At 42.2% G+C, this 26,731-nt stretch overlaps 1 protein-coding gene across 1 annotated transcript in view; it reads left to right on the top strand.

Moving 5' to 3' along the window:
* The first annotated feature begins 342 nt into the window (after positions 1–342).
* The window catches only part of moxd1 (monooxygenase, DBH-like 1), a 70,378-nt gene continuing 43,989 nt past the window's right edge, over positions 343–26,731 (top strand). The window contains exons 1-2 of the mRNA XM_080193295.1: positions 343–937; positions 15,407–15,556. Coding sequence (XP_080049421.1) covers positions 653–937; positions 15,407–15,556 — 435 coding nt within the window. The 5' untranslated portion in view covers positions 343–652. The remainder of the gene's footprint in view (positions 938–15,406; positions 15,557–26,731) is intronic.

Raw genomic sequence — 26,731 nt, 5'->3', positions numbered from 1 at the left:
AGAGAGCATTTGTGGAGTTATTAGCCATGGCCCTTCACTAAGGAGGCATTTGTGGAGCTGTTAGCCATGGCCCTTCACTAAGGAGGCATTTGTGGAGCTGTTAACCTTGCCCCCCTCGGGTATTTGTGGAGCTGTTAGCCATGCCTGCTCAGGAAGAGGGTATTTGTATGGCAGCCATGCCCCCTCAATAAGGGTATTTGTGAAGCTGTTAGCTATGCCCCCTTGCTGCAGAGCAGAGGGTAGCCTGGATATATGAGGGATGTGCTGCAGACACTCGGCACTGTGAGCATGCCCGAATCTATCCGGTTGATGTGACAAGTAATTCACTGGGCTGGGCTTTGCCTCCACCGAGTTTCACTTCTTGCAGGGAAATTCTCCTTTTGGATTCCGGTCACGCACGGCCAGCAAGTGGACTCGCTCTCTCCCTCTCTCTCTCTGCCCCTTTCTCACTCACTCTACCACAACTTTGACAAACTTATGAATCCGCCCAGGAGCTGCTGAAAGCTTCCCCGGTCCGGGCAAGGCAGGGTTTCCTTTTGTCATATCTGTCGTTGCGGCTGCAGCTGCTGGAAGTTTGAGCAGCACAAAAGCAGTTGTGTCGGGGAGGCAGCACCGGGAGAGTGTTTCTCTTTGTGGATTGAAAGAGGAGAGGATGAGGCTGGGCTGCTTTCTGCCCTGCTTCTGGCTGCTTAGGGGGTTGCTGCTGTGTCCGGCTGCAGCCGCTGGTGCCTGGAGAAGGGGGACCTTCCCACACCATGTCGTGCTGGATGAGAATGGCAAATACCACTTCAGGTGGAAGTATGACAACACGAGCATCACCTTCGAGGTGGAAGTAGAGACCAGGGGCTATGTTGGACTTGGATTTTCCCCAACGGGATCAATGGCTCAGTCAGACATGGTCATTGGAGGAGTTGCAAACGGGCGCCCTTATCTCAAGGTAAGAAGCATCCAAGTAACCATCCATTCCCCACGTATAGAGGTGGACACATTGCAATCACCGCACTCAGAGATTAACTCTAAATACTAATAATATGCCCTGATCTCAATCCGAACTGCTTTTGGCTTTTATCTGTTGGATTTGCCCCATTTTGCTCTTCTTTGCTGAACAAAATCGACAATGAAGTTGAATTGTTGATAAGCAAGAACAGTTCTCAAATGAGGTGGATCGGATCATCCTTTACAATTGCAGATCACTCCAAACCAAAGTAGCGAGTAATCTGGGTGTATATAGTTTCTTTTTCGGTCTTCCCTTTCCCAGAGTTTCACATCTGTAAAAGCTCATCCTAGTGATACTGTAAAATTGCAAATTACGTTTCTAAGAGTTACCGAGATACATTGCAATTACTAATTATTTATTCACGGGATGTGATCAGCAGTTTACGAATTTGAGTACAGAAGGAATCCAAGCAATTAAATATATTTACAAATTTTCCAGGTTTAAGGCATATCCAGTGGAGAACAAAAGTAAAGATTAGGCAGTATTTCAGGTGACCTTTTATATTAAAAGGCATGTTTAAAATCTGGTAAATTAGCCAGCAGTTCATTTGCAGTAGCTCAGCATAAGAAACTTCAAAAATATCACTTAATTACTGATTATGTCCACAGCTCAAAAAGTCTTTACAAAAGTGGCTTAACTTTATATTAACATATGGATTCTGGACATATCTGGAAAAATAAGTTAGGTTGAATTGAATAAATGTTGGCAGTGGAAGGTTTGTGAAATATGTCTGTGGTGGTGACATAGAAAAACACCCTTGCATTTATATAACAGCTAATCTGAATGTCTCCAAGTTGGAGAGTAGTGACTTTATAGTACATGAAGATGCGCATACATAATTGCATTTTGGAAGGCTGTTATTTATAAACTACTATTTATGGCTGGTGTTCAGATTACGTGGAACCTGGTTGAGTTGGAACGAGAATTCTTTGGGTTGGCAATCTTGGTGGCCAAGAAATTGGTCTTGATGACTTGGCAGATCACTTATTTGCTACGTTACTATGATTTATTCTGGAAAATATGAACGCAAAACAAGTCAATCTCCCATAAAATTGCACAAACACGTGAAGAGGAATTGCAGTATTCAAGTCAGGCAGAATTAAATGGTATGGGATATCCAGGAGGATAGAGGGAGGGAAGAGGGGAACATTTTTGCACCCTACATTCAGACCTTAACTGCCAGTGCAGGGGTTCCTGCTGCTTCAATGTCTCGCCAGGTTGGAAGAGGTAAGTGCACAGTGGGCAGTTAATGTTGATTGAGATGATCTATCTGTGTGGATTTCCTCCAGGTGCTTCGCTCTCTTCCCATTGTCCAAAGATATACAGGTTAGGTGGACTGGTCGTGCTAAATTGCCTCTTCATGTTGAAACAGGCGTAGGTTAGAGATATTAGTTGGGATAAATGTATGGCGTTACAGGGATAGGAGAATGGATTGACCTGGGGTAAGATGCCCTGTTGGAGAGATGGTGCAGACCCAATGGATCAAATAGCCTCCTTCTGCACTGTAAGGATTCTATAATGGAACAGTGGAGAGACTGAAATAGGCAGGCCTATTGTTAGATGCAGTGAAAGAATCAGTTCGCTCATCTGGAATTCACTGATTTCTTTGGAAACAGCAATTTTGTTCAGTAACTTTGAGTCCATTGAATTGGATCTCAACTTGTGTTCCCAGTAACGTGGGGGTTACCGAAGGAGCTTGGAGCTCTGAGGAGGTGCACAGTAGCTTGACCCAGGCCAGCAGCCACAACCATGGGGGAAACAGCTCCAGTAGCAGCAGCCACTCACTGCTTTCTCAAAAGAAATATTGGGAATTCATGGTCCGAGAGGATGAACACTGTGCTGCACTTCCAAGGACGTACTAACTTCAGCACAGGGTCTAATGGCGAAGACTGAATTTCCTCGGCATATCTGAGCAACAGACCTCAGAAGGCTTACTCTCTTGTGGTTGTTGGCTGCAGACAGCTTTCTCGAAGCAGATTATTGTTGTGAAGGAACAGTCTTGGTGGCCATGCTTTGTCCATGATTGGCAAGTGACCACAGCCTTCAATTTCTTTGCAACTGGCTCATTCCAACGATCTGCTGCTGATGGTTTCAGAATTTGCTATCAGGACAAAGAAGATGGGGAAAAACTGTTCCAATTGGTGGAATAGTTGAGAACCAGAGGACACCCAGTTAAGGTGATCGGTGGAAGATCAGAGGAGACGTGAGAAAAACGTTATGCGGCGAGTGGTTATGATCAGGAATGCACTTCCTGAGAGTGGGGTAGGGGCAGATATAATCATGGTGGTCAGAAGGGAATTGAATAATTATCCAAAGAGAGAGAAATTGCAGAATTATAAGAAGACAAAGAAGGGGCACTAGCTGAGTTGCTCTGGCAGAGAACTAACACTGACAGATCAAATAGCCCCATCCTATGCTGTAACCTTTCTATGATTACATGATTCTAATTGCATTATCTTGAACACTGATACCTTGTTTGCCAAGGTCTCCAGCTATATCCAGTTTGACACAGATGAGATGTGTCAAATATCAAAGCTGTCAGCTTCATTGAAAGGATTTTCCAGGGGTGACTGAATGCGTTTATATGGAAATTAAAGTGCCATTAGAGCAGCCAGAAGTCTTCATTAATGTGCAGTTGGCCACTACAAGAACATCATACAAGTTTGCACCAGTTAACCAGGAAGCTATCGTGACTCTTTCAACCTTCGCCAGTCTCAAATACCACAGGTATTCTCATCACCAAACAGTCTCAGTGTTTAGCTTCTGGGGGCCAAGGGTTTCTCACGAAAGACCTGGCTGCTGACTCCAGTGTGGAATCTACCACAGAGACACAAGAGAATTTTAACAGCAGCCATGTTACCACTGGGCCTTTGGCTGGCTTAAGATGATGTTGCAGTTCCTTGGCAGATCTGGAGATGCTCTTCAGTCTACCTCAACTAAGGTCTCCAGGAGTGTTTTTTTCTGCTCCACTCTTCACAGCATGACATTGCAGAGAGGACTGGAGTTGGTGCAAGAAGAAGTTGCAGAGCACCCAGCATCCTTGGTGGAGGAGAAGCCTGATGGTGATGCAGCCACACTCCTGGCTCCCAGAGGCCCCCACAATGCCCTCACTGTTGCCTCATTTCACTTGAAATGCACCCAAGGAAATCTCTTTATGCAAATAAGATGTCTTCCTGTTACACTTTCTATTTTTTCTATGTGGTACTACTCCTGTAGCTTCAGCTGACTAGATGCAGTCTGCTTTGACACATCAGGTTCCTGCAATGGACATTGCCTGGGTTTCGAAGCCAACAGGGATCTGCACCTGTGCAGAGGCAGATTTGGCCATTGGGGCAGTGTAGAAAAGTGTGCACTTCCATCAGCATAGTGTAGAATATGACATTTAATTTACTGGATGAGGGTGAGTGTTAGTATAACTTATTGAGATGGGAATTTGAGAAGGAGGATGGAGAGAAATGGGGCTGTTGTGCAGAGTAATACTAAGAAGGTGAGCGAATGATACTAGGTGAGAGTTGTAAGATCTTGTTAGACTACATGAAGTTATTGTAACAATGGATCCAGGCTTTAGGCACCACACTTTCACTGTTTATCTCTATGCTAAATACAACTATGTAAAGCCATGCCTGCCTATTCAGGCTGTCTGGACTTTTCCACTCATCCTCAGAGAAGACGACTTCTTTTCTAGTCCTTCCTGAATTCAATGTAACCTTCAGGGACAAGTCCAAGAACCGCCAGGAGCTGGGGATGAGGGATCGGTCTTCCCACATCTTGCTTCCATCCCTGCAGGAGTTTCCCCCTTCTCAATGATATGTCCAATGCTTTATTCGGTGCTGCCATTGTGATTCCTTTAAATAGAAATCCCTCACTGTTTCTTTTAGTATATCATTCTGCCAACCCTCCTGATTAGTCAGGGAATCCATGGCTCAGGCAAAGATCAAATTGATCAAATGGGTTTTGAACTGACAAACAATCCTCTGCCATTCCAACAGGAACTAAGTCCAGAAAACTCCACTGAATCTGGTTTATTGTCCTTTAGGGAAAGAAATCTGCCATCCTTATCTATTTTATATTTAACTCCAAATCCACAGCAATGTGGTTGACTTTTAAGTACTCTCTGGAATGGCCTAAAAAAGGCACTCAATTCAAGGGCAATTAAGGATGGGCAATAAATGGTGACCCAGGCAGTGATGCCCACATCCCATGAACAAATAAAAAATCTGCTGCCCTACCACCTCACCTTTCTTACCATTTCTCCATAGATTTTCAAAGAACTTCTTGGACATTTGAACTCTTTTATACAATATGGCAGCAGGTACCTTAGATCCCCTTCATCGATGTCTCCAAGGTTTCCTGTACTGAATGTGCCATCGGAAGACTGCCCTGAAAAATTAGGGCTTCCATTCCCTAAAGAGGAGAATTGGGCCAATGTTTCATTTAACTTCTGGCACCTTTGCAGTACTAAACATTTTGGTTCAAATCTCCACATATTTCTAATCATCTTGGCCAAAGTGTTAAGCTTCAGAGTTTCTTAGGCTTTCACAACATTTAACACCAGCCATGTTTTAAACATGGACTGCACTTGCTGTGCACCTTAGCTTTGAACTGTTTTCTATTGAGTCATTTCATTTGTTTTGGCACATTAATGATAATCAGCATGAAAACTGTACTACTCAAAGCTCAATAGTCAATAAAGATATTATTAAAAATTCTATTCCATATAAAGTTACATCTATCAAGATGATTTGTTCAAAACTCCATGACAGACTTCCTGCTGCTTTTACAACTGTATTGGTTTTAGATGGAATTTTCCATTAAATTTCCAAATCTAAACAATGTTGAGATAACTTGCTATTTGGTAGCGTGAATGGTGAGAAGAATTTTAAGAGCCTTCAAGGTGATGTAGACAAGTTGAGTGAGTGGGTGAATACCTGGTAGATGCAGGATAACATGGAGAATCTGAAGTTATCCACTTTGGACAGAGAAACAGGATTTAAATGGTGATTGATTGGGAATGTTGATGTACAAAGAGACCTGGATGTCGTGTACACCAATCACTGAAAGCAAGCACTTAGGCACAGCAAGAGTTAGAAAGGCAAATACTATTTTGGCCTTCACAGCAAGAGGACCTGAGTACAAGAGCAAGGATGTCTTACTGCAGCTGCGCAGGGTCTTGGTGAGACCACACTTGGTGTGTTGTGTGCAGTTTTTGATCTCATCTAAGAAAAGATATACTTTCCATAGAGTGAGTGCAGTGAAGGTTCACCAGACTAATTCCTGGGATGGCGGGATTGTCGTATGAGGAAAGATGGAGTTGACTGGGACTATATTCACTGGAATTTAGAAGAATGAGAGGAGATCTAATTGAAACATGTAAAGTTTTGACAGGACTGGATGGTAGAATGCCATTTCCTCTGACAGGGGTGTCTAGGACAAGGGGTCACAATCTAAGGACACAGGGTAGGCTAAGATGAGAAACTCTTCACTCAGAGCATGGTGAACCTGTGGAATTCTCCACCACAAAATACTGTGGGGGCCAAGACACTGAATATATTTAGGAAGGAAAAAAATAGATTTCTGGACCCTAAAGGTGTTAAGAGGTATGGGGAGAGTGCAGAAATTTGGCATGATGTTAGAGAATCAGCCATAATCATTTAGAATGGCAGAGCAGACTTGAAGGGCTGAATGGCCTATCCCTGCTCCTATTTTCTATATTTCTATCCTATGCATCTTAATACTATTTCTTACGCATGAAGGCATAACATTTAGATGTACAGTAATTAAACAAGGAAAGATATTTCAAACATAAGGTAATAGCAGTAGTTACATTTTCAGTGAGGAATCAATACTGATAATATTTTGTAATTATGATCCAAATAACTGACTGGAGCAACTTGACTGTGAGGATAGATGCTCAGTTCAAAGGCAGTTATGAAATTGCCTGACAGGTTTATGACCTGCTGAAGAAGTTCCAGCTCAGATGATTCACAGAAGAAGTCATAACTTGTTATAACAAACCATAGCTCTATTGTGAGTCACAGTTTAGTGTTTAAATACTATTTGGGATATAACACAGGTTAATTACCAATTATCATTGAAGAATGGGGTAATGCCCTTGGCCATGCACGTGAGAAATTATTAATAAAGTAAAGCATCCTGAGAAAATTCAACCAGAGGATGTTCCAACAGCTTGGAAGATTTTATGGAGGGAATTAAAAAAAAAATTACAGTTGGTGTGAAAGTCCAATAGCATACACTAAAGCACCGTACACAACAATTTGCATTTTTATAAATTGGCCCATAATGTGCACTCAACAGTGAAGCAGCCAAGAGATCTAGTAATCTCTGTGGTGAGAGCTTTACCCGTCACAATGTACAACTGTTTGTCATGTACTTTAATGAGGATTTGCAGTGTTGAGCCACAGTGATTCATCAAGCTTTTTTAGTAGCCAATCACATTAAAGAATGTTGACAGATTATAAAAGATAGGAAATGAAAAGGACTAATAATCCTTTTCAAAAAATTGTAGAACAAGATAAAGCTTGGGACATACATATGGGACTAAAGTATAATGAACAAACTTTAAAATTATTATTTAATTAGTTAAAAAAGACTGGTTAAAAAAATTAATTATAATAGAGAAATATAACAACATCCCAATATTTTTGGGGAGTCAGATTGATTATTTAACTTGTTGATTAAAAGCCTAGTTAAACCTCAATGGGTGACTCTTAACCTACAATGTGGGTTTTTAAAAATGTGAAATGAGAGGTTCATGCCAGATCAATTGATTTCACTGATTCCTATACCCTATATCTTGAGAAGCGTATGGGGAAGTGGATGAGTGGCAGGGTGCCCACACTGTAGCCTTCAGTGGAGCAGTGAATGGCAGGCACCACTTCAGGGACTTTTGCAGTAATCTGTTTTGTGCTAAATCCTGAAGCTGCACTCAGATTCAGAAGGATAATGACTACCAATGTTATCAGTTCAGTGTCATACTTTGTTTCATAATGCTCTTGTAAAATGCTTTGGAACGCTTTATTTTGTTAAAGTCACGATATAAACATAGCTTATTGTTGTTTGTCGTAGCTCGCTGCCAAAAAGCTCACAAATCCTATGCCATTGCTTTTAATGTATCCCTGGTACATGAATTCCAAAATATTGATATGCCGGCACAGCAAGTGATTAGGAAGGCAAATTGATTATTGGTGTTTATTGCAAGTGGAATGAAATATGAAAGTAGGAAAGTACTGATAGAACTGTAGTGAACTTTAGTTAGGTTGCAACTGGAGTACTGTGTACACTTTTGGTCTCCTTACTGAAGAAAGGAAGTAATGACGTTCAAAAGAGTTTGGAGAAGGTTCACTCAACTGATTCTGGGAATGAACAGATCATTTTAAGGAAAGGTTGAACTGGTTGGGATTATACTCGTTGGAACTTAGAAGAATGAGAGATGATTCTTTTGAAATGTGTGAGACCTGTGTAGAATCAGGAGAAACAGGCTAAAAAAAAAAGGGTTTCTCATTAAAGACTGAGAATGGAGATTGTGAGTGGGATTTTCCAGCCGCGCTCACCCCGAATCCAGAAAATCCCACTCTAACACAGTGGTTAGCACTGTTGACTCATAGCACCAGGGACCTGGGTTCAATTCCTGGCTTGGGTCACTGTCTGTGTGGAGTTTGCACGTTCTCCCCGTGTCTGCATGGATTTCCTCCAGCTGCTCCGGTTTCCTGCCACAGTCCAAAAACGTGCTGGTTAGGTGCATTGGCCATGCTAAATTCTCCCTCAGTGTACCCAAACAGGCGCTGAAATGTGGTGATTAGGGAATTTTCATGGTGACTTCATTACAGTGTGAGTGTAAGCCTAGTTGTGATTAATAAATAACCTTAAATTTACAGACCTTTCAAATGTCTGCCCCTCGCCTGCCATGATTCCCATGTTGGGCGGAAGGGGAAAATTCACACCTATTTTTCTCTGAATTGTAGAATTGTCTTCCCCAGAAAGTTGTGGAGGCTGAGTTGAAGACTGAGTTACATTTTTGATCAATGTGGAGTCAAGGATTATGCAGGCTGACAGGAAAATGGAATTGAGGCCACAGCCAGATCAGCCATGATCGTATCAAGTGGAAGGTTTGAGGGGCTGAATGGCCTATTCCTGCTCCTAGTTGTGTTCTTGTGTAATGATAATAAAGCTTTCCAAGGTGCTTCAGATAAACTTATGAATTAATATCTTGCACTGAACCACATACTAGGACAGATGGCCAAAAGTTTAGTCAAAGAAATAAATCTTAGGGGGGGAGGTCATCAAAGAAGAAAGAGAAGTTGAAAGGCAAAAAGGATTCAAGAAGTGAATTCCAGAGCTTAAGACCTGGACAACTGAAGGCATGACTGCTAGTGGTGGCGAGATGAAAATTGAAGTGTGCGAGAGGTCAAAGTTAGAGGAGTCAGGGATCTCAGAGGCCTGTAGGCTGGAAGAGGTTACAGACACAAGGCAATAGAGAGGGTGGCGAACCATCAAACCTGTTAAATAATAATTTATTGTAGAAGAAGTGTGTATACCAACAATTTTTTTAAACTGTAAATGGTAAAGAATGGCTTGGTTTTATCTATCAGATAAGTTACATGGAATGAGATAATGAAGTCATCATTTTCCCAGACGTCTGGACAGAATTGAATTCCGCTCTTGGCAAACTGCCTGGGGATTTACGGTGAGATGTATTGTAGAGTCAGAAGGGAGGGCCGAGTTTGCCCTTTACCCCCCTCTCTGCCCTGAAATTCACAGACGGGAAAAGTCAAAGATGACCTTTTCACCCAGAGATCTTTTGAGGTTAATTACGGGCCACTTAAGAACATAAGAACATAAGAAATAGGAGCAGGAGTAGGCCATCTAGCCCTTCGAGCCTGCCCCGCCATTCAATAAGATCATGGCTGATCTGTTGTGGCTCAGTTCCACTTTCCCGCCCTCTCCCCATAACCCTTAATCCCCTCTCTTATCAAGAACCCATCAACCCGCTTCTTAAAAATATTTAGCGAGGCAGCCTCCACCACTTCAACGGGCAGAGAATTCCAGAGATTCACCACCCTTTGAGTGAAGAAGTTCCTCCTCAACTCCGTTCTAAACCACCTCCCCTTTATCTTGAGGCTGTGCCCCCTAGTCCTACTGTCTTTTTTGAGCGGGAAGAGTCTTAAGCACCTCATTGTGCCATTGGTGGCATTTTATCAGCAGTCGGTGGTCCAAAGCCATGTGGGGACAGGGGAGGGGTGCGGGATGGGGGTTGGTCACATTAAAAGTTGTCAGCTTTTTGATTGGGTCACGTGGAGAAGTCCGCTCCTCATTGAGCATGCTGTAGAAACTAGTCAGCTGAACAGCAAGAACTGCTCCCAGAAAGCCTCCCCGCCCCCCCATCCTTCCCTCAGCAACTATCCCTTGCTTCCCTTTCCGGTACTTGTCTGAGCAGCCTTGACAAAACTTATTTCCATTCTAGGGTCACCTCCATGGTGTTGGTCCAAGTTGCTGGGACTAAAGAGCTCCTGACCCTTCAATTGGTCGACAGCACCTGGAGGTGGGATTTTCACTCTTAAAGTGGCAGCTAGTAGCATGAAGTGCCTAAAATGGTGTTTAGACTTCCAGAGATGGTTGCAGCTTTCCAACTTGCCATCGGGGTTATCACAGCAGCCACATCACAACTATTAATGGTTAGCACCAGGGGCCCGAGTTCAGTTCCGGCTGGGTGACTGTGTGGAGTTTTCGCGTACTTCCCATGTCTGTGTGGGTTTTTTCTGGATGCTTGGATTTCCTCCCACAGTCCAAAGATGTGCAGGTTAGGTGGATTGGCCATACAAAGTTGCCCCTTGATGTCAGGGGGATATAGCAGGGTAAATACGTAGGATTACGGGGATAGAGTCTGGGTGGGATTGTTGTCAATGCAGGCTCGATGGGCTGAATGGCATCCTTCTGTACAGTCGAGTTCTATGATTCATTATATGTAAATATTCTCCATATATGCCCATCTGACTATCAGGAAGAAACAATTCTTTCCTTGTACCCAGAGAAATAGTAGGCAATGGAGCTGTGTGAGATTTGCATGGTTCGTAAATCAGAATAGAGACAGTTTCAGTGCAAAAGTGAAAAGAAATGCATTTTCAGCTTTTTAGGTGAAATGCAGAATCGGACAGTGCACAGACATATAAGTGTTAACAACTTTGCAATGCTGAATTTACACAGAATCATTGTTGCTATAGAAAATCCAAAATGTTTTCCATTTAGTTAGCTCCTACTTTTTTAAACATAACTGAGATTAGAAAAAAATCTTAACTATTTTCATAAATGTACATAATGTGGAAAAGATGAAGATGTCTCATCTTTTCAAGGCTAAATTCAGGCCACTGTCTTTAATTAGACTTAGTGATGATAAACCCTGGTTTAGCCACGCAGCCCAAATTTCTAATTATCAAAATATTATGAATTAAAGAGATGCCTAGGCACTGATCAGATGCAATATATTGCAAGAAAAAGAGTTAATATTGATTTGACTTGTGCACATATGACAGTATGAGGTACAAACAAACATGCATTGAGTGGGTGCAGAATTGTTTAAAAAGGAGGAAAGAAGAAACCATTCTGAGATAAAGACTTGGGTCACAATTCTCCAGAAAAAAAAAGTGCAACCACCAGTGTGAAAACCTGGCAGTGCTCACCAGGTTGCATTCACTTTAAAAAGGGTGCCCCGATCTCAGTGAAGATGTGTTGGCTGGCTGCTTCTCCTTATGCATTGTCTTGTATCAAACTTAAGATCGGATAAAATCTCTTTAAATAATTAATTTTGAAGAGATAAGAAAAGCAAAAAAATTGTTCTCTTATGTAAATGCTGAAAATTCTTGATGACTTCCAAAATACACCACTGTTGGTCAAGGTTGTACTTTAAATCACAAGGTCTATTTATGATTGTGGCAATGAACTGACTTTCATTGGCAGAGGAACAAAATTATGAATGGAAAGTACGCTAGAAGTGCTCCATGAAAACATTAACCTCTGTTGAACGGTTCAGTAATTTGGTAATCTCTTGTTGGAATAAAAATACACTTTTCCCAGTACATTTTAATATAAAGGATGATTTTCATTTAAGGAGTTGTTTGGGATCAACTTTTATAAGAAAGGAACCAAGAAATAAATCCTTCCTGATATCCAGCTACAATTTCCTGCCTTGGTTTTAGTAAATGTTTGCCTTTGACATATATATATGGATGGGAATGTGGTGAACCAACTAAACCAACAAAATCATCCCAGAGCGAAAGTAATTTGATTATAAAAATATAAGCATCACGTGGAACAGTGACATTCCCCTCAGGCAGGCTATGAAGAGCACAGCCCATTTGAGTATAAATACCACAGATGCTACTATATACACAATAGTTTAATCCTCTATATTCATTTTTTCCCATCTCTAATTGTTCCTGAGAAGATGGTGATGAGCTGCAGGCCATCTATTTTATTTACTAGTGTCACAAGTAGCCTTTCATTACCACTGCAATGAAGTTACTATGAAAATCCCCTAGATGCTACACTCCAGCACTTGTTCAGGTGCACTGAGGGAGAATTTCGCATGGCCAATGCACCCTTCGGACAGTGGGAGGAAACCCATGCAGATACGGGGAGAACATGCAGACTCCACACAGTGTCCAAGTTATCCTGCATTTGTATTATCCTGTATCTGTTATCCTGTATTTGTTCGCTCACTCACCTTGTCTAAATTACTTCGAAGCTTTTTAACATCCTCCTCTCTATTTACATACCCAATAACTTTCATCATCAAATTTTGAAATATTATGATTGGTTCCCTCATACAAATCATTGCCGTACATTGTGAATAGCTGGGGCCCAAGCAGTGATCCCTGCGGAACCCCACTAGTCACCACCACCTGCCACTTCATCCCTACTGTCTGTTTTCTGTCTACTAACCAATTCTCAATCCATGTTAGTAAATTGCTTCCGACCTCATGTGCTTTAATTTTGCTTTATCAAAAGCTGTCTGAATATTCAATTACATCACATCCACTGGTTTACCCTTATCTATTGTGCTTGTCACATCCTCAAAAAACTCCTGTAGGTCTGTCAAACAAGATTTCCCTATCATAAATCCATGTTGACTTTGTTGAATCCTAGATTGCCATGTTCCCTAATTTGTTCCTCAATGTACTGGTCTAAACAAATATCATACACACTCCAGGAATTGAGCTGCCACGTACTTTTGCTAATTGTTTCCCACCTATATGTAAATTAAAGACACCCTTGTTACAGACATCTCTAATTTCCTATTTAAAGCCATCCTCAATGTTACCAGTACTGTTTGGAGGCATATAAACATCTCCCACATGTTTCCTGCCGTTTGTTGCTTCATTGTTCCATCCAGACTGACTCTACATCTAGATTTTCTGAACCAATATCCTTTTTCACTATTACACTGATTTCATCCTTAACTAACAACACCACCCCTACTCCTCTCCCTGTTTTGCCTTTCCTTCCTAAATATTGAATACCCTTGGATATTCAGTTCCCAGTTTTGGCCAACCTGCAGCCATGTCCTCATAATCACAATCATATCATGTCCTTGTATACCAATTTCCATTGTTAATTTGTCTGCCTTCTTGTGAATGTTTCATGCTTTCAGTTACAATGCCTTTAAACTTGTCTGTTAACATTTTTACCCTTCTTATTTTGTGCTACGGGCCTGTTTGCTACAATCCCTTGTCCCCTCTGCCTTCCACCATCGCTTTCTACTTTACTGTGTTTCATTTTTACTTTTGTTTCCCTCCCTTGTGTCTGACCATTCAGGTTCCTATGCCCCTGCCAAGCTAGATTAAACTGTCCCCCACAGTACTATCGAATGCCTCTGTGAGGATTTTGGCCACAGTCCTGCTGGGGTGCAACCCATACAGCTTATACAAGTTCCATCTTCCCCAGAATTGGTCATAAAGCCCCAGAAATCTAAATCCTCTCTTCCTACACCATCTCTCCAGCCATACGGTTATCGGGACTGGTCTCCTATTCCTGCTATCACTGGCACTTGGAACTGGGAGTAACGCTGAGCTTACTATCTTTCCCCGAGCTCCCTGTATTTTGCTTTCAGGACTTTGTCTTCCTTTTTACCTATGTTATTGGCACTGATATGGACCACAACCTCTGGCTGTTCATTCTCCTCCTTCAGAATGTCCTGCAGCCACTCAGTGACATCCTTGACCCCGACACCTGGGAGGCAGCACTCCATTCTGGTATCATGTCTGCAGCCATGGAAACATCTAACTGTTAATCTGATGAGAGAATCCCATCACTATTGTCTTCCCACTATCTTTTCTTCCTCCACTGTGCAGCTGAGCCACTTATGGTGTCATGGACTTGGCTATTGCTGCGTTCCCCTGAGAAACCACCTCCCCAGCACTATCCAAAGCAGAATATAGAGGGGGAGATGGACTGAGGCTTTTGCTCTGTTTGGAGGTCATCCATTCCCTTTCTGTCTGTGCACTCTTTACTTGTGGTATGACCACCTTACTGTATGTGCTACCTCATTCTGACCTTCCTGCCCCCTGGTAAAATAGTGACAGGAAGGTGATGGGCACAGCAATCAGTCTTTCCTCCTGATTTCTCACCACCAATCTTGCCGGCCCCAAAGGCGTCCTATCAACTCTTACAGTACCCATAAAATTGACTCATTAGTTCCTCTCTCAGAAGTTTCATACCTCTAAACCTTCTGATCTCCTCACTTTTGATTTCCCAACAATCATCACCCTCCCACTTTTTACTCCATCCAAAACACCAAATTCAAATTGAATTCAATTCATGGTCCCCACGAGACAACCAGATCCAGGCTGACAAGATGAGACATTGCATCCCATGGACTTGGTCAAACAAGATTCAGCCTAATAGGATGAGGCATTGTGCCTTATTAAGGTCTTGATCTGACACTTCATCTCAGCCAAAAACCAAGAAAGCTTTAAGAAATTCTATCAGGTAAAGCCTCTGTTTAACCTCATTAGCTACTCTGATCCTTTACACTACCCCAGCCTGGGAAAACCACTATCACAGATGTCAGCACACCTGAAGTGCAATGGGCTAGCCTCGCCCCCTTCCTGTTCATTGTTTCACCCTTCCAGTGGTCAACACCACAAACATTCAGCCCATGCTTTTCTGTCCACTATTTCTAATGGCTAGGAAATCGTGCACAGCACAGCAGACGGCCACATCTTACAAGTGTTATTCCCCAGTGAAAGCTTAATTCAGGTCACTTAATTATCTTCAGTAAATTTATTTGGATTATAAAAGCCGCAGCATAATTACAGATTTGATCCTAAATGTGAAATTCTACAGAATTAATTTATTGTATTGCAATCTATCATTTTGTTTATATTATCCCAATAGGATTATAATACTTTGAACTTTGCTGGCAAACTGAATGAGGACCACCATCAGGATTACCACCTCGAGTATGGCATGGAAAACAGTACACACACAATCATCGCTTTTTCACGTAACTTGCACTCCTGTGACAAGGAAGACAAGATTATAACGGTATGATTTTTCATTCTGCTGTTTTTCCATATCACTAATGGGAAATTGATAACAAGATTTCATATTCTCCCAGTAGGAGTTTTCATTTAAAATCATTCACAAAGAGGAGCCACTTAAGTCTTGTTGGATCTTTCATTGTTAGTTTTATTTTTAAATTTGATATTGACTGAGAGGTTGGCTCCTTCTGCGTTTTATGCAAGCATAGAAGAGAAGATGTAAGGATGCACTCGTAAGCTGGTTTGAACCAGATGGTGATTGCCCATTGCTATTTTTATCTGTTGGCTATATGTACAAACACTCACATGTCCACTGGGGAAAATATGTGGGCATTTCCTTTCACTGACTTTGGGAGGAATTTTATATAGCCTTCAAGAGCAGGAAGTGTGGTGTGACTGATTTAGGCAGGAGGTGAAATTTTGATTTCACAATGGTGGATTGAGATGCAGATAATGTCAGTGGCATGCTTGTGGCATGTTGAGATTCACACTGACCTCTGGTACATTCATACTTGTATTACACTCAAATACTCATTCGTGTCAAACTTATAGTGCCCTACCTTCAAGGTAAATTTAGTGGTGGATGAGAATCCCGTGGCACTCATTCATGTTTATTTAAATGTGGTGTTCAGCATTGTGCAGTTATGGCTGAGCTCAACTGTTTTCCTTGTCAAACTCTGTGGAACATAAGAAAGGAGCAGGAGAATGGCAGCTTGCATTGGGGCTCTGAACCAAATCAAGTAACTGAGGAGGTAAGGGTGGCGTTGAAAGTTTGGGTGCCTCACAGAGTGGAAGGAGGATCCACGAGAGGAGAGAAGGTTGGGTCAGTTACATGGAAAAGTGAAGTGGGAAGAGCCTGCCATCTTGTGTGTGTGGTCTGATGGTGGTGAGGACCGTAAGGTGCAGCAGGTGGTCAGGAAGGCGAATGGGATGCTGGCCTTCATAGCGAGGGGGATTGAATATAAAAGTAGGGAGGTCTTGCTGCAGCTGTATAGGGCATTGGTGAGGCCGCAGCTGGAGTACTGTGTGCAGTTTTGGGCGCCGCACCTGCGCAAGGATATTTTGGCCCTGGAGGGAGTGCAGAGGAGGTTTACTAGGCTGATACCGGAGTTGAGGGGATTGAGCTATGAGGAGAGGCTGAATAAACTAGGCTTGTACTCGTTAGAGTTTAGAAGAATGAGGGGAGATCTCATTGAGACGTATAAGATGATGAATGGGATGGATAGGATAGAGGTGGAGAGACTCTTCCCACTCAAAAAAGACAGTAGGACTAGGGGGCACAGCCTCAAGATAAAGGGGAGGCGGTTTAGAACGGAGTTGAGGAGGAACTTCTTCACTCAAAGGGTGGTGAATCTCTGGAATTCTCTGCCCGTTGAAGTGGTGGAGGCTGCCTCGCTAAATATTTTTAAGACGCGGGTTGATGGGTTTTTGATAAGAGAGGGGATTAAGGGTTATGGGGAGAGGGCGGGAAACTGGAACTGAGCCACAACAGATCAGCCATGATGTTATTGAATGGCGGGGCAGGCTCGAAGGGCTAGATGGCCTACTCCTGCTCCTATTTCTTATGTTCTTATGTAAGTCAAGGTTAGAAAATGAGAAGCCCAAAGAGTGGTGTCAGTAATGTCTTCATGTGGGTCCACCTCAGGGCATTGGCTGACTGAGTCCTTCCAGGGCTTTGAATTCACCTACACCATTTCAACTAACCCATTGAGAGTGATCTTAGACAATGTCCTTTACAATGCTTAGAAGGGATGGCCAGCTGAAGCCGAAAATTCAGCCATGTCCCACAGAGTGGAAAATACAGTACTGAATGTAACTATAAACATTCAATAATGAGTGAATGCAAAAACATAACATTATTTCTTTCACAATAACAGAAACGTCCCTCACTCCTCTGTAACCATCAATGCATGCCAACCGTGAGACAAGGCAAAGAACAAAGAACAAAACAGCACGGGAAACAGGTCCTTCGGCCCAACGAGCCCGTGCCGCCATTTTAAAATTATGAGTGCCCTCCTCTACCCATGACCATTGTCTACACCTATTGGGGAAGATTGAGGGAAGAATAATTTAGGGACAATTTGTTACACCAGTCAGCCTAAGAGCACGTTTTTGGGATGTGGGAGGAAACCGGAACACCTGGAGAAAACCCACGCAATCACGGGGAGAATGTGCAAACTCCCGCAGACACCAGTCAAATCCATGTATCTGCACAGCAAACAGTGATAGTCACTGAGCTGTCATGTTGCCCGTCAGATGGTCCAGTTTAAGCGTACACTAATGACGTGAAGCACTAGGCAACTCTTGAAGCAACATCCAAGAGCAGCCCTTGCACAACCCACCGCGTGTATGCCCCTTGTTGGTCAACAAGGCGGACTGAATCACCTGTGAAGTAAAAGAAAAGACATCAGTAAACATGCAAAACTTAGACTTTTATAGAATCCCCAGAAGCGCAGAAATAAAGCAAGTGAGCCATGAAATACATTGGAAAGTCCATAGGAATCAATTGATTCCCAGGGATGTCCCAAAGCTCTTGACCTTTATTTAGAAAAGTCTCCTGTATTCCTCCATCTGTAGTCCACTCATGTGCCTGTCTAAGTAAGCCTTAAACAACCCCAGCGTGCCTGCCTCCACCACCCTACTTGGCAGTGCATTCCATACCCCCACCATCCTCTGTATGAAAAACCTCCCTCTAACATCCGAGTTATACCTCACCCCCCTCACCCGAAGCCCGTGGCCCCTTGTAATTATTGTATCCAACCTGGGAAAAAGCTTACTACTGTTCACTTTATCTATACCTTTCATAATCTTATACACCTCTATTAGAACTCCCCTCATCCTCTGCCTTTCTAAGGAGAACAGCCCCAGTTTGCCCAATCTTTCCTCGTAGCTCAGTCCTTCCATACCAGGCAACATCCTGGTAAACCTCCTGTGCACTCTCTCCAGGGTCTCCACGTCCTTCCGGTAGTAAGGCGACCAGAACTGGACGCAGTACTCTAAATGCAAGTGAACCAACGTTCTATACAACTGCAACATTAGACGCTAGCTTTTATATTCTATACCCCTCCCTATAAAGGCAAGCATACCATAGGCCTTCTTCGTCACCTTCTCAACCTGTACTGCCACCTTCAAGGGCTTGTGTACTTGCACCCCCAGGTCCCTCTGTATTTCTATACTCTTAATAGGCCTACCATTTATCATGTAACTCCCCCCTACATTATTTCTTCCAAAATGCATCGCCTCACATTTATCTGGATTAAATTCCATCTGCCATTTCTCTGCTCAATATACCAGCCTATCTATATCTTGCTGTATTGCCTGACACTGCTCCTCACTATCAGCAAGTTCAGCTGTCTTCGTATCATCTGCAAACTTGCTGATCACACCACTTACTCCCTCTTCCAAGTCATTTATGTATATTACAAATAACAAAGGTCCCAGTACTGAGCCCTGCGGCACACCACTGGTAACAGATCTCCAGCTAGAAAAGGACCCTTCCACTAATACTCTCTGTCTCCTATTACCAAGCCAGTTCTCAATCCATGTAGACACCTGTCCTTCTATCCCATGAGCCTTAACCTTTTCCACCAACCTACCGTGAGGGACTTTGTCAAACACCTTACTGAAATCCATGTAGACGACATCCACAGCTCGTCTTTCGTTGACCGTTTTTGTCACCTCCTCAAAAAGTTCTACCGGATTCGTAAGGCACGACCTCCCCTTAACAAATCCATGCTGCCTATCACTAATCAAATTGCCACACTCTAAATGCTTATATATCCTATCCCTAAGAATCCTTTCCAACAACTTCCCTACCACTGAAATCAAACTCACCGGCCTATAATTACCCGGGTTAACCCTACTACCCTTTTTAAACAACGGTACCACATTTGCTATCCTCCAGTCCTCTGGGACCTCACCTGTGTCCAAAGAAGAGACAAAGATTTGCGTCAGAGGCCCAGCAATTTCATCCCTCGCCTCCCTAAGCAGACTAGGATAAATGCCATCAGGCCCCGGAGATTTATCCGTTTTAATACTACCTAAAAACCCTAACACTTCCTCCCTCGTAACAGATGTTCCCTCTAAGGGTCTACAACTCCCTCCAAGACAGTACCTGAAAACAGGTCCCTCTCCTTCGTGAATACTGATGCAAAGTATTCATTCAGGATCTCCCCCATTCCCTCAGACTCTAGGCATGGTTCCCCTCCTCTGTCCCTAGGAGGACCATTTTTTCCTCTAAGCACCCTTTTATTCCTAACATAGGAGTAAAATGCTTTTGGATTTTCCTTAATCCTGTCTGCCAAAACCATTTCATGCCCCCTTTTCGCCCTTCTAACTCCCCATTTGAGCTCTCTCCGACTCTCCCTGTATCCCTCCAATGCTCTCTCCGTTCCCAGTTGCTTAGACCTAACATACGCCTCTCTTTTCCTCCTGACCAAGTCCTCAATCTCCCTAGTTATCCAAGGCTCCCTGATCCTACCTTTCACATTCTTCCTCTTAACCAGCACATGTCTTTCTTGCAACCTTTTTAGCTGTCCCTTAAAAGACTCCCACATTTAGCCATCTTACTAAGGTTGGCTTAACAGATAATGATGATACACTCATGAATGAAGTGTGGCCAGTGTAATGTAAAGTTTATTTCTCAGACTTACATGAACACTGCAATGAAGTTCCTGTGAAAATCCCCTAATGTTAAATATTTACAAGTGAAATTTGAATTTGAAAAACTCCCATGTGACTGTTGTGTTTTCAATATGTTTTTCTTTTTTTTTAATGGGATATGAGTGTCACCGGAAAGGCCAGCATTTATTGCCCAAGCCTAATTGCTCTTGAATGGCTTGCTAGGCCATTTCAGAGGGTAGTTAAAAATTAACCATATTGCTGTGAGTCTGGATTCACACGTAGGCCAGACCAGGTGAGCAAAGCAGATTTCCTACCCTAAAGGGACATTGGTGAACTAAATAGGTTTTAACAATCAGTAATATTTTCATGACTTCACCATTACTAGGACTAGCTTCGTATTCCCGATTTACTAATTTAATTCAAATTACACTAGCTACCATGGTGGGATTTGAACTAACATCCCCAAAACATTAGCCTGAGAATTATCAGTGCAATGACATTACCAGGAGACCACCATCTCCTCACTGTGTTTTATATTCATTGTAATGGAGTTGAGCAGGAAAATTTGGGCTTTGATGCAGATTCTCCTTGTTTGGCTAGGAAGCTGTTTTATAATCCACTCATAGCTACAGCATTGTTGGCTGATGGTGGCTTTTGCCATTGAAAAGCTTTCCTCACTGCAGAACCACTTGTGTCACTTGCGCACACCACTGGTGCTTGAAATTTCAATTATCATTGCTCGGGAAATGGGGCAAAGCAAGAGAATGGAGGTGACACAAATTTCTGGGCTTGCCTTCAGGAGCTGCACATCACAGTTCAAATTCTGTTGTTTGTTTCACTAAAGAAATCTGTACTTGAGTTGTGCTTGCTATGTTTTTGGATTTTATTCTTTTTCACTCAAGCTTTTGGCTTTGATGTTTCATTCATGTAACATAGCACATTAGAGCCTGATTTTAAGGTACAATGTTGGGGCCAGAGAACTTGCCCATGATTGCCACAGCTGATCACAACAATTTAATGCTGCATCGGTGAGACCTCTTCCCCTTTCTGAGAAGGGAGTCGAGCCTTCGAGAGCTGCCAGTCAGCTGATGGCTGGCAGACCTGTACTACTAGCAGTGCCACTGTGCTTGATGGCTATTGCTGGAACTACAAGTCCAATGCTGAGGAGCTAAAGTGAGTCCAGGATTGGGAGCGTTGGTGGGTGGGGGACCAGATTTGAGAGACCAAGGGAACATGTTAAAGGGCAGTACGGATGATCTGGAGAATGGGTAGTGCCTCCAATGAACTCAGGACCAATAAGGAGTTCCTCAGCCCTTCAGTGAATGTTGCATTGCTTCCCAACTGGCACGGTGCCTACCTGCACAGCGGGTAAAGTGACAGTGGAACACTGATGAGACCATTCAGGGCCTCAATATGCCCGAGGGTGAATGGACTGCCCAATCCCATTGCTTCCCCCACCATAAAATTTCAGACAGATGGGGCAGATCATTTAGTTGGTGGGGTGATCATTCGCTGGATTCTACACGCCCTTCTCCAATCCCCCTTCCTATCTTCAAACACCTAACTTCAGCATAAAATCTGGCCTTGTGTTTCAGGAATTATTTCCATTTATCTAGATAAATTCATAGCTTTTCTATGGAATAAAGAGAAAATCCTTTTCAGTTCATTTCAGTTACTTATAATATCATCCTTTTTATTTCACTACACAACAATTTGATCTTCACTTTAACTACAAAATACACTACTTAATGAATGGTAATAATACACAATTAGTTACAATAACAATATATATTTTACGGTAGTTAAGAGATTGAAAATAACCAATATGTGATGACTGTTGTGTTGAACTATGATAAAAGTTAATTTGCTTTTTAAGACCATCTGTCTTTAAACCTTTAGCAAGTCTCTCCAATTTGTGCTTGACAAGCTGACACATAACTTCTAAAAAAAACACAGCCAAGACCAAGTAGTTTTAAATGAATACTCTTTTTTAAAAACTGCCAAATCAAATACTTAGTAGAATGGAGTGCATAAGAAGTTTGCATTGTATACTAGTCTCAGCCAAAGTAATAAACCCTCAACAATTTTATTTGAATAAAATAGAAGATGATTTCTATGCATGAACCTAGTTTGGAATCCACCTGCTGTGACAGAGTTGAAGAAGTCAGTTGCATGATAAAATTGCTTTAAGCTGCACAGCAAATGATGATCAACAACAGAGGTAGCCTCTCCAGTGGCTATGTTGGTAATCTGAGCAGTGAAATGTTGTGCCTCAGGCCTCTCCCAAACAACCCAGTCAATCCACAAATATAGTAAGCAGCTGACAAACACGTTATTCATCGGGTCAAACACCTTCGACACTTTCTCCTTGGAAGATTGACAGCAAAATAATGGAACTCCGCAGTCCTTTTGGAATGCAGGATTTCCCCAAAGCCCAGGCTGTCACTGGATCCTATACGGCCTTCCGGACTAAACAGAACATCATGCCATTGAAGTGTCACAGGGAGTCCCACACTATTGACGTGCATGCAGATGAAAGCCTGTTTTCCAGCCAAACAAGAAAGAAAGAACTTATATTTACAGAACAGGTTCTTGCTTCTTTATTGGCATGGCTACATGTTTTTCTGCTTCCATTTGTGAGAGCAGCATGAAACTTGTTGGTGCTGGTGGGTGTTCCGTTCTTTTGTACTATGTATATATGTTTTAAAACACCTCTTAAATAATCCTCACATCAAGGATTTAACAACGTGAATTAAATAGCTGGCGCTGACATGCATGAGCCTGTGTGACTACAACTGAGAAGTCGAACAACACCAGGTTTAAGTCCAACCAATTTATTTGATAGTAAACTCACAAGCTTTCAGTGTTTGCCCCTTCGCCAGGCCAATTCTGGCCAGAACTCCCCATTTGCCTGACGAAGGGGCAAACCCTGAACGCTTGTGAGTTTACTATCAAATAAATCGGTTGGACTTAAACCTGGTGTTGTCAGACTTATTACTGTGTTTACCCCAGTCCAACACTGGCATCTCCACATCATGAGCATAAGTGAGTCAAGCAAGAAGGTGTAATAAGCAAAGGATGTTTTGTGTCAAGATCTGAGGGTGCTCCAAGTGTTGCCTTTCTCCTTCCTGTGTACTTTCAATCCCAATATTACATTTCAGAATACAACGTTTCCCAGTCCCCGTCCAGTGCAGGTTTACTCTCCCTTATTGTGTCCTACTTTGCCATTTGTGTCTATATTCCAAATGCGATTTCTGCTTCCATGAAGAATGGAGGTACATTTAGTACAGCTGAAGACATGTCAAGCTGAACAACATGAATAAAAGTTCAGGGGGAAGGTGGTTGGCCTAAAACAATGGGTGTGATCTTACCAGCTGTTCATGTCCTGCTGATGCAAGCGAGGACGGAGAATTTGGTGCTCAGTCAAATCTCCATTCACAGTAGTGGGACCATAAAATCCCACTGGGGTGAACAGCTAGAAGATTCCATCCATTAACTCTGTTTCTCTCCCTACAGATGCTATCAGTCCTGCTGAATATTCCAGCACTTCCTGCTTTTGATTTGGATTTCCAGCATCTACAGTATATTGGTTTTGTTTGATTGAATGGAGTGACACCTACAAAGCAAGATGTCGCGAAATTCCTACAGAGGAGTAAAGGAAAGAAATGTTACTATTTGCAATGTTGTGATCATGGTGGACACCAGTAATGTTTTACTTTTTTAAAAAATCTGAAATCCCTGTTATTACTAAAAAATTGAAACCACAAGATTTGACAGTTTAAAACAGAAGAGTTTTCACTGTATAATGGTCAACCAAAGCACGCTAACTATTATTTCAGCTAACCATGTACATTCTGAAACTCAGAATAACATAATTTAAACACAAATTCACAAGCAAGTTGTAGTTGATTACATACTATAAATTACACATTAAATGGCAAATATGACATATTATGAATTGGCTCAGAGGTCTACCCAATGTATATGTGATCAGTCTCAGAAGACGAAGATGGGACATGGCAATCAAAGTACCGTTCGTCATCCAGTACTTCCCCAGGGCAAAGAAGTTACAACATCTGGAGCCTTCAGTCGCTCATTTGATAGGGTAGATATTGGGAAGCTGTTTCCACATGTAGGAGAGACTAGAACCTGGGGATACAGTTTAAAACTAAGAGGTATATTGTTTAAGACTGAGATGAGGAAAAATGTTTTCTTTCAAAGGGACGTTGGTATGTGGAATTCTCTTCCCCAGAATGCAGTGGAGTCTGGGTCATTGAATTCATAGAGCAGAACCAATTTTTTCATGGACAACAGAATAAAGGATTTTGGGGTTAGGTTGCGACCACAAGCAGATCAGCCATGATTTTACTGAATGACAGAACTGTCCAAAGGGCTGAAAGGCCTATACCTCCTAAGTGCTATATTCCTATGTTTTTGCATTCACTTTATTGAATGTACCTTTTAGTGTTGGTGTTATACTCAATACTCTGTGGAACATGGCTGAATGTACAGGCTCAGTTGACTTTCTCTTCCATGTACTGTAAAGTTCACACTCAGCAGGGTTAATTGAAATGTTGTTAGTCAACACAAAACCCTTGTAAGGATTCTGTCAGCCAGTTGGACACATATTTTTCGATATATAGGCCCCTCATTTTCTTACCTTGACTGACTGTCCTTACCAGGCTCTTCCCACTTCACTCCTGCACAATGACCATGAACCCACTCTACATCCTATTCCCCTCACCACTAAGTCATGCTTGCTGGTTCTAAGCCTTTATAATAGCTGCCATTCTCCTGCTCCCTTTTTGTGTGCCATAGAGTTAATAAAGACTGCTGACCTCAGATAAAACTGGACAAAGCCGACTGGTGCATGTCACCTTTAAATAAACACAAACGAGATTGATGCGTGCCTGACTTTTTCTTGAAGGTAGGACTTTATTTGAAAAGGTTATATGCTATTTAATGTTCATGGATTGTAAATACACTATAAACAGGAACCACCACTGGCTGGCATGAGGGCCAACATGCAACAAACACATCTCTGACTTTACCTCTCCATCTCACCTCATTGCAGCCTATCTAATTCCAGTCACTCAACATGCCATGTTTTCTGCTCCTGCAGGCTCCATAAAATCTCCCCACAGAGAAGATGTCTTCACTTGCAGGTGAAACCAGAACTAGGGACCTCAAATGTAAGAGAGTTACTAATAAATCCTATCGCGAATTCAGGGGCAACTCCTTACCTGAAGAGTAAGGAGAGCATTACCAGAAGGAGTACTGATAGTGACCAGAATAGATGGATTTAAGTGGAAGCTAGATGAATGCATGAGGGAGAAAGGTAAGATGGAGGTTAGGTGAAGAAGCATGGGAAGAGTCTTGTGTGGAGCAAACAGACTGAAGTAGACCTGCTGGGTCAATGGCTTATTTTTAAGCTTTAATCATAATTTTTTCACAGAAGGCTACAATCTTTTAACTCCTCAAGTGAAAAGTTTACCTTTGAACATAACACTGTTGCAGATTGAGGCTGATTATTATTTCAGATGTCTGATTCATTCATTTCATAGCCTAAATAAAATGTTTGCATTTCTCTAGAAATTTTAACATGCTATTGACCGTCCTGAAACCATAAAGTCCTGCCTGATGTCACCAGACCTTTCCATGTTCCGCCCCTCACCCACTCTGATTCCCATGGCGGTAGGTCAGGCGGGGCATGCCGGTAAAATTCTGGCCTATATCTCCAGATTTTTTGTTTCAATTTCATATTGAGAGAATAATTGCTGTCACTTATTTGTCTGTGTCACCATAGTTTATGTTGTGTATTTCTGCAAAAGCTACCATTCACCTTCACTCCCATATACATCTTCTATTTTCATTCCTGTCCTTTGTTGGTCCTGAATAGTACTGCCCTTTTCAAGTCAATGCAGCTTCTCCTGGGTCTCTTTCTAGCCCTTGATGGCAACAGAGCTATAATGTACTAGATCCGTGCAACTTGATTGTCTCTACAACACATGAAAAGGTCTTACTGTTTTCTCCACCACGCAGCCTGCTATGACTTCTGTAACCCTAGTCAGTTGAACAATGTTAGCACTGAGCCACTACTGAAAATTATTGTGGAATCCGCAGCTGGATGGGTGAAATGTTTCTCATTTATAAAAAATGACTCATTATAGCAACTTGAGAAGTATGAAAGAAGCATTATGGCAGGTGCATCATGAGCAGCAACTTCCTTTCTGACCAACAGGGATGGGGTGACTCAAAATTGCTCGAACTGCTATTTTTGTTGGTGATCATTAAAATCTGCAGGAACTTCTGACCAGAAAATTTAGCCCATATTTCTTGAGGTCAAAGTAATCATCCTTCAGTTTCTCAAAAGCTCTCATGAACAATAACTTGAGGCTTTAAATCTACCCTGATTTATAAAATAAGCTTAAAATAAAGTGTTGGTTCCTAATAGCATTTACACTTCAGAATGAGAGAATTTATAAAATGCATGTATGTTTTCTTTTTAAAACCATATAAGTGACAGTAGTTTATGTAACTTGTTATTTCACACAGC

This window comes from Carcharhinus amblyrhynchos, chromosome 7 (assembly GCF_965287045.1).
Source record: "Carcharhinus amblyrhynchos chromosome 7, sCarAmb.v2.hapA, whole genome shotgun sequence".
In the NCBI taxonomy this organism is placed as follows: domain Eukaryota; kingdom Metazoa; phylum Chordata; class Chondrichthyes; order Carcharhiniformes; family Carcharhinidae; genus Carcharhinus; species Carcharhinus amblyrhynchos.
The sequence above is the reverse complement of the archived record's forward strand: the minus strand, read 5'-3'. Positions and strand labels throughout refer to the sequence as shown.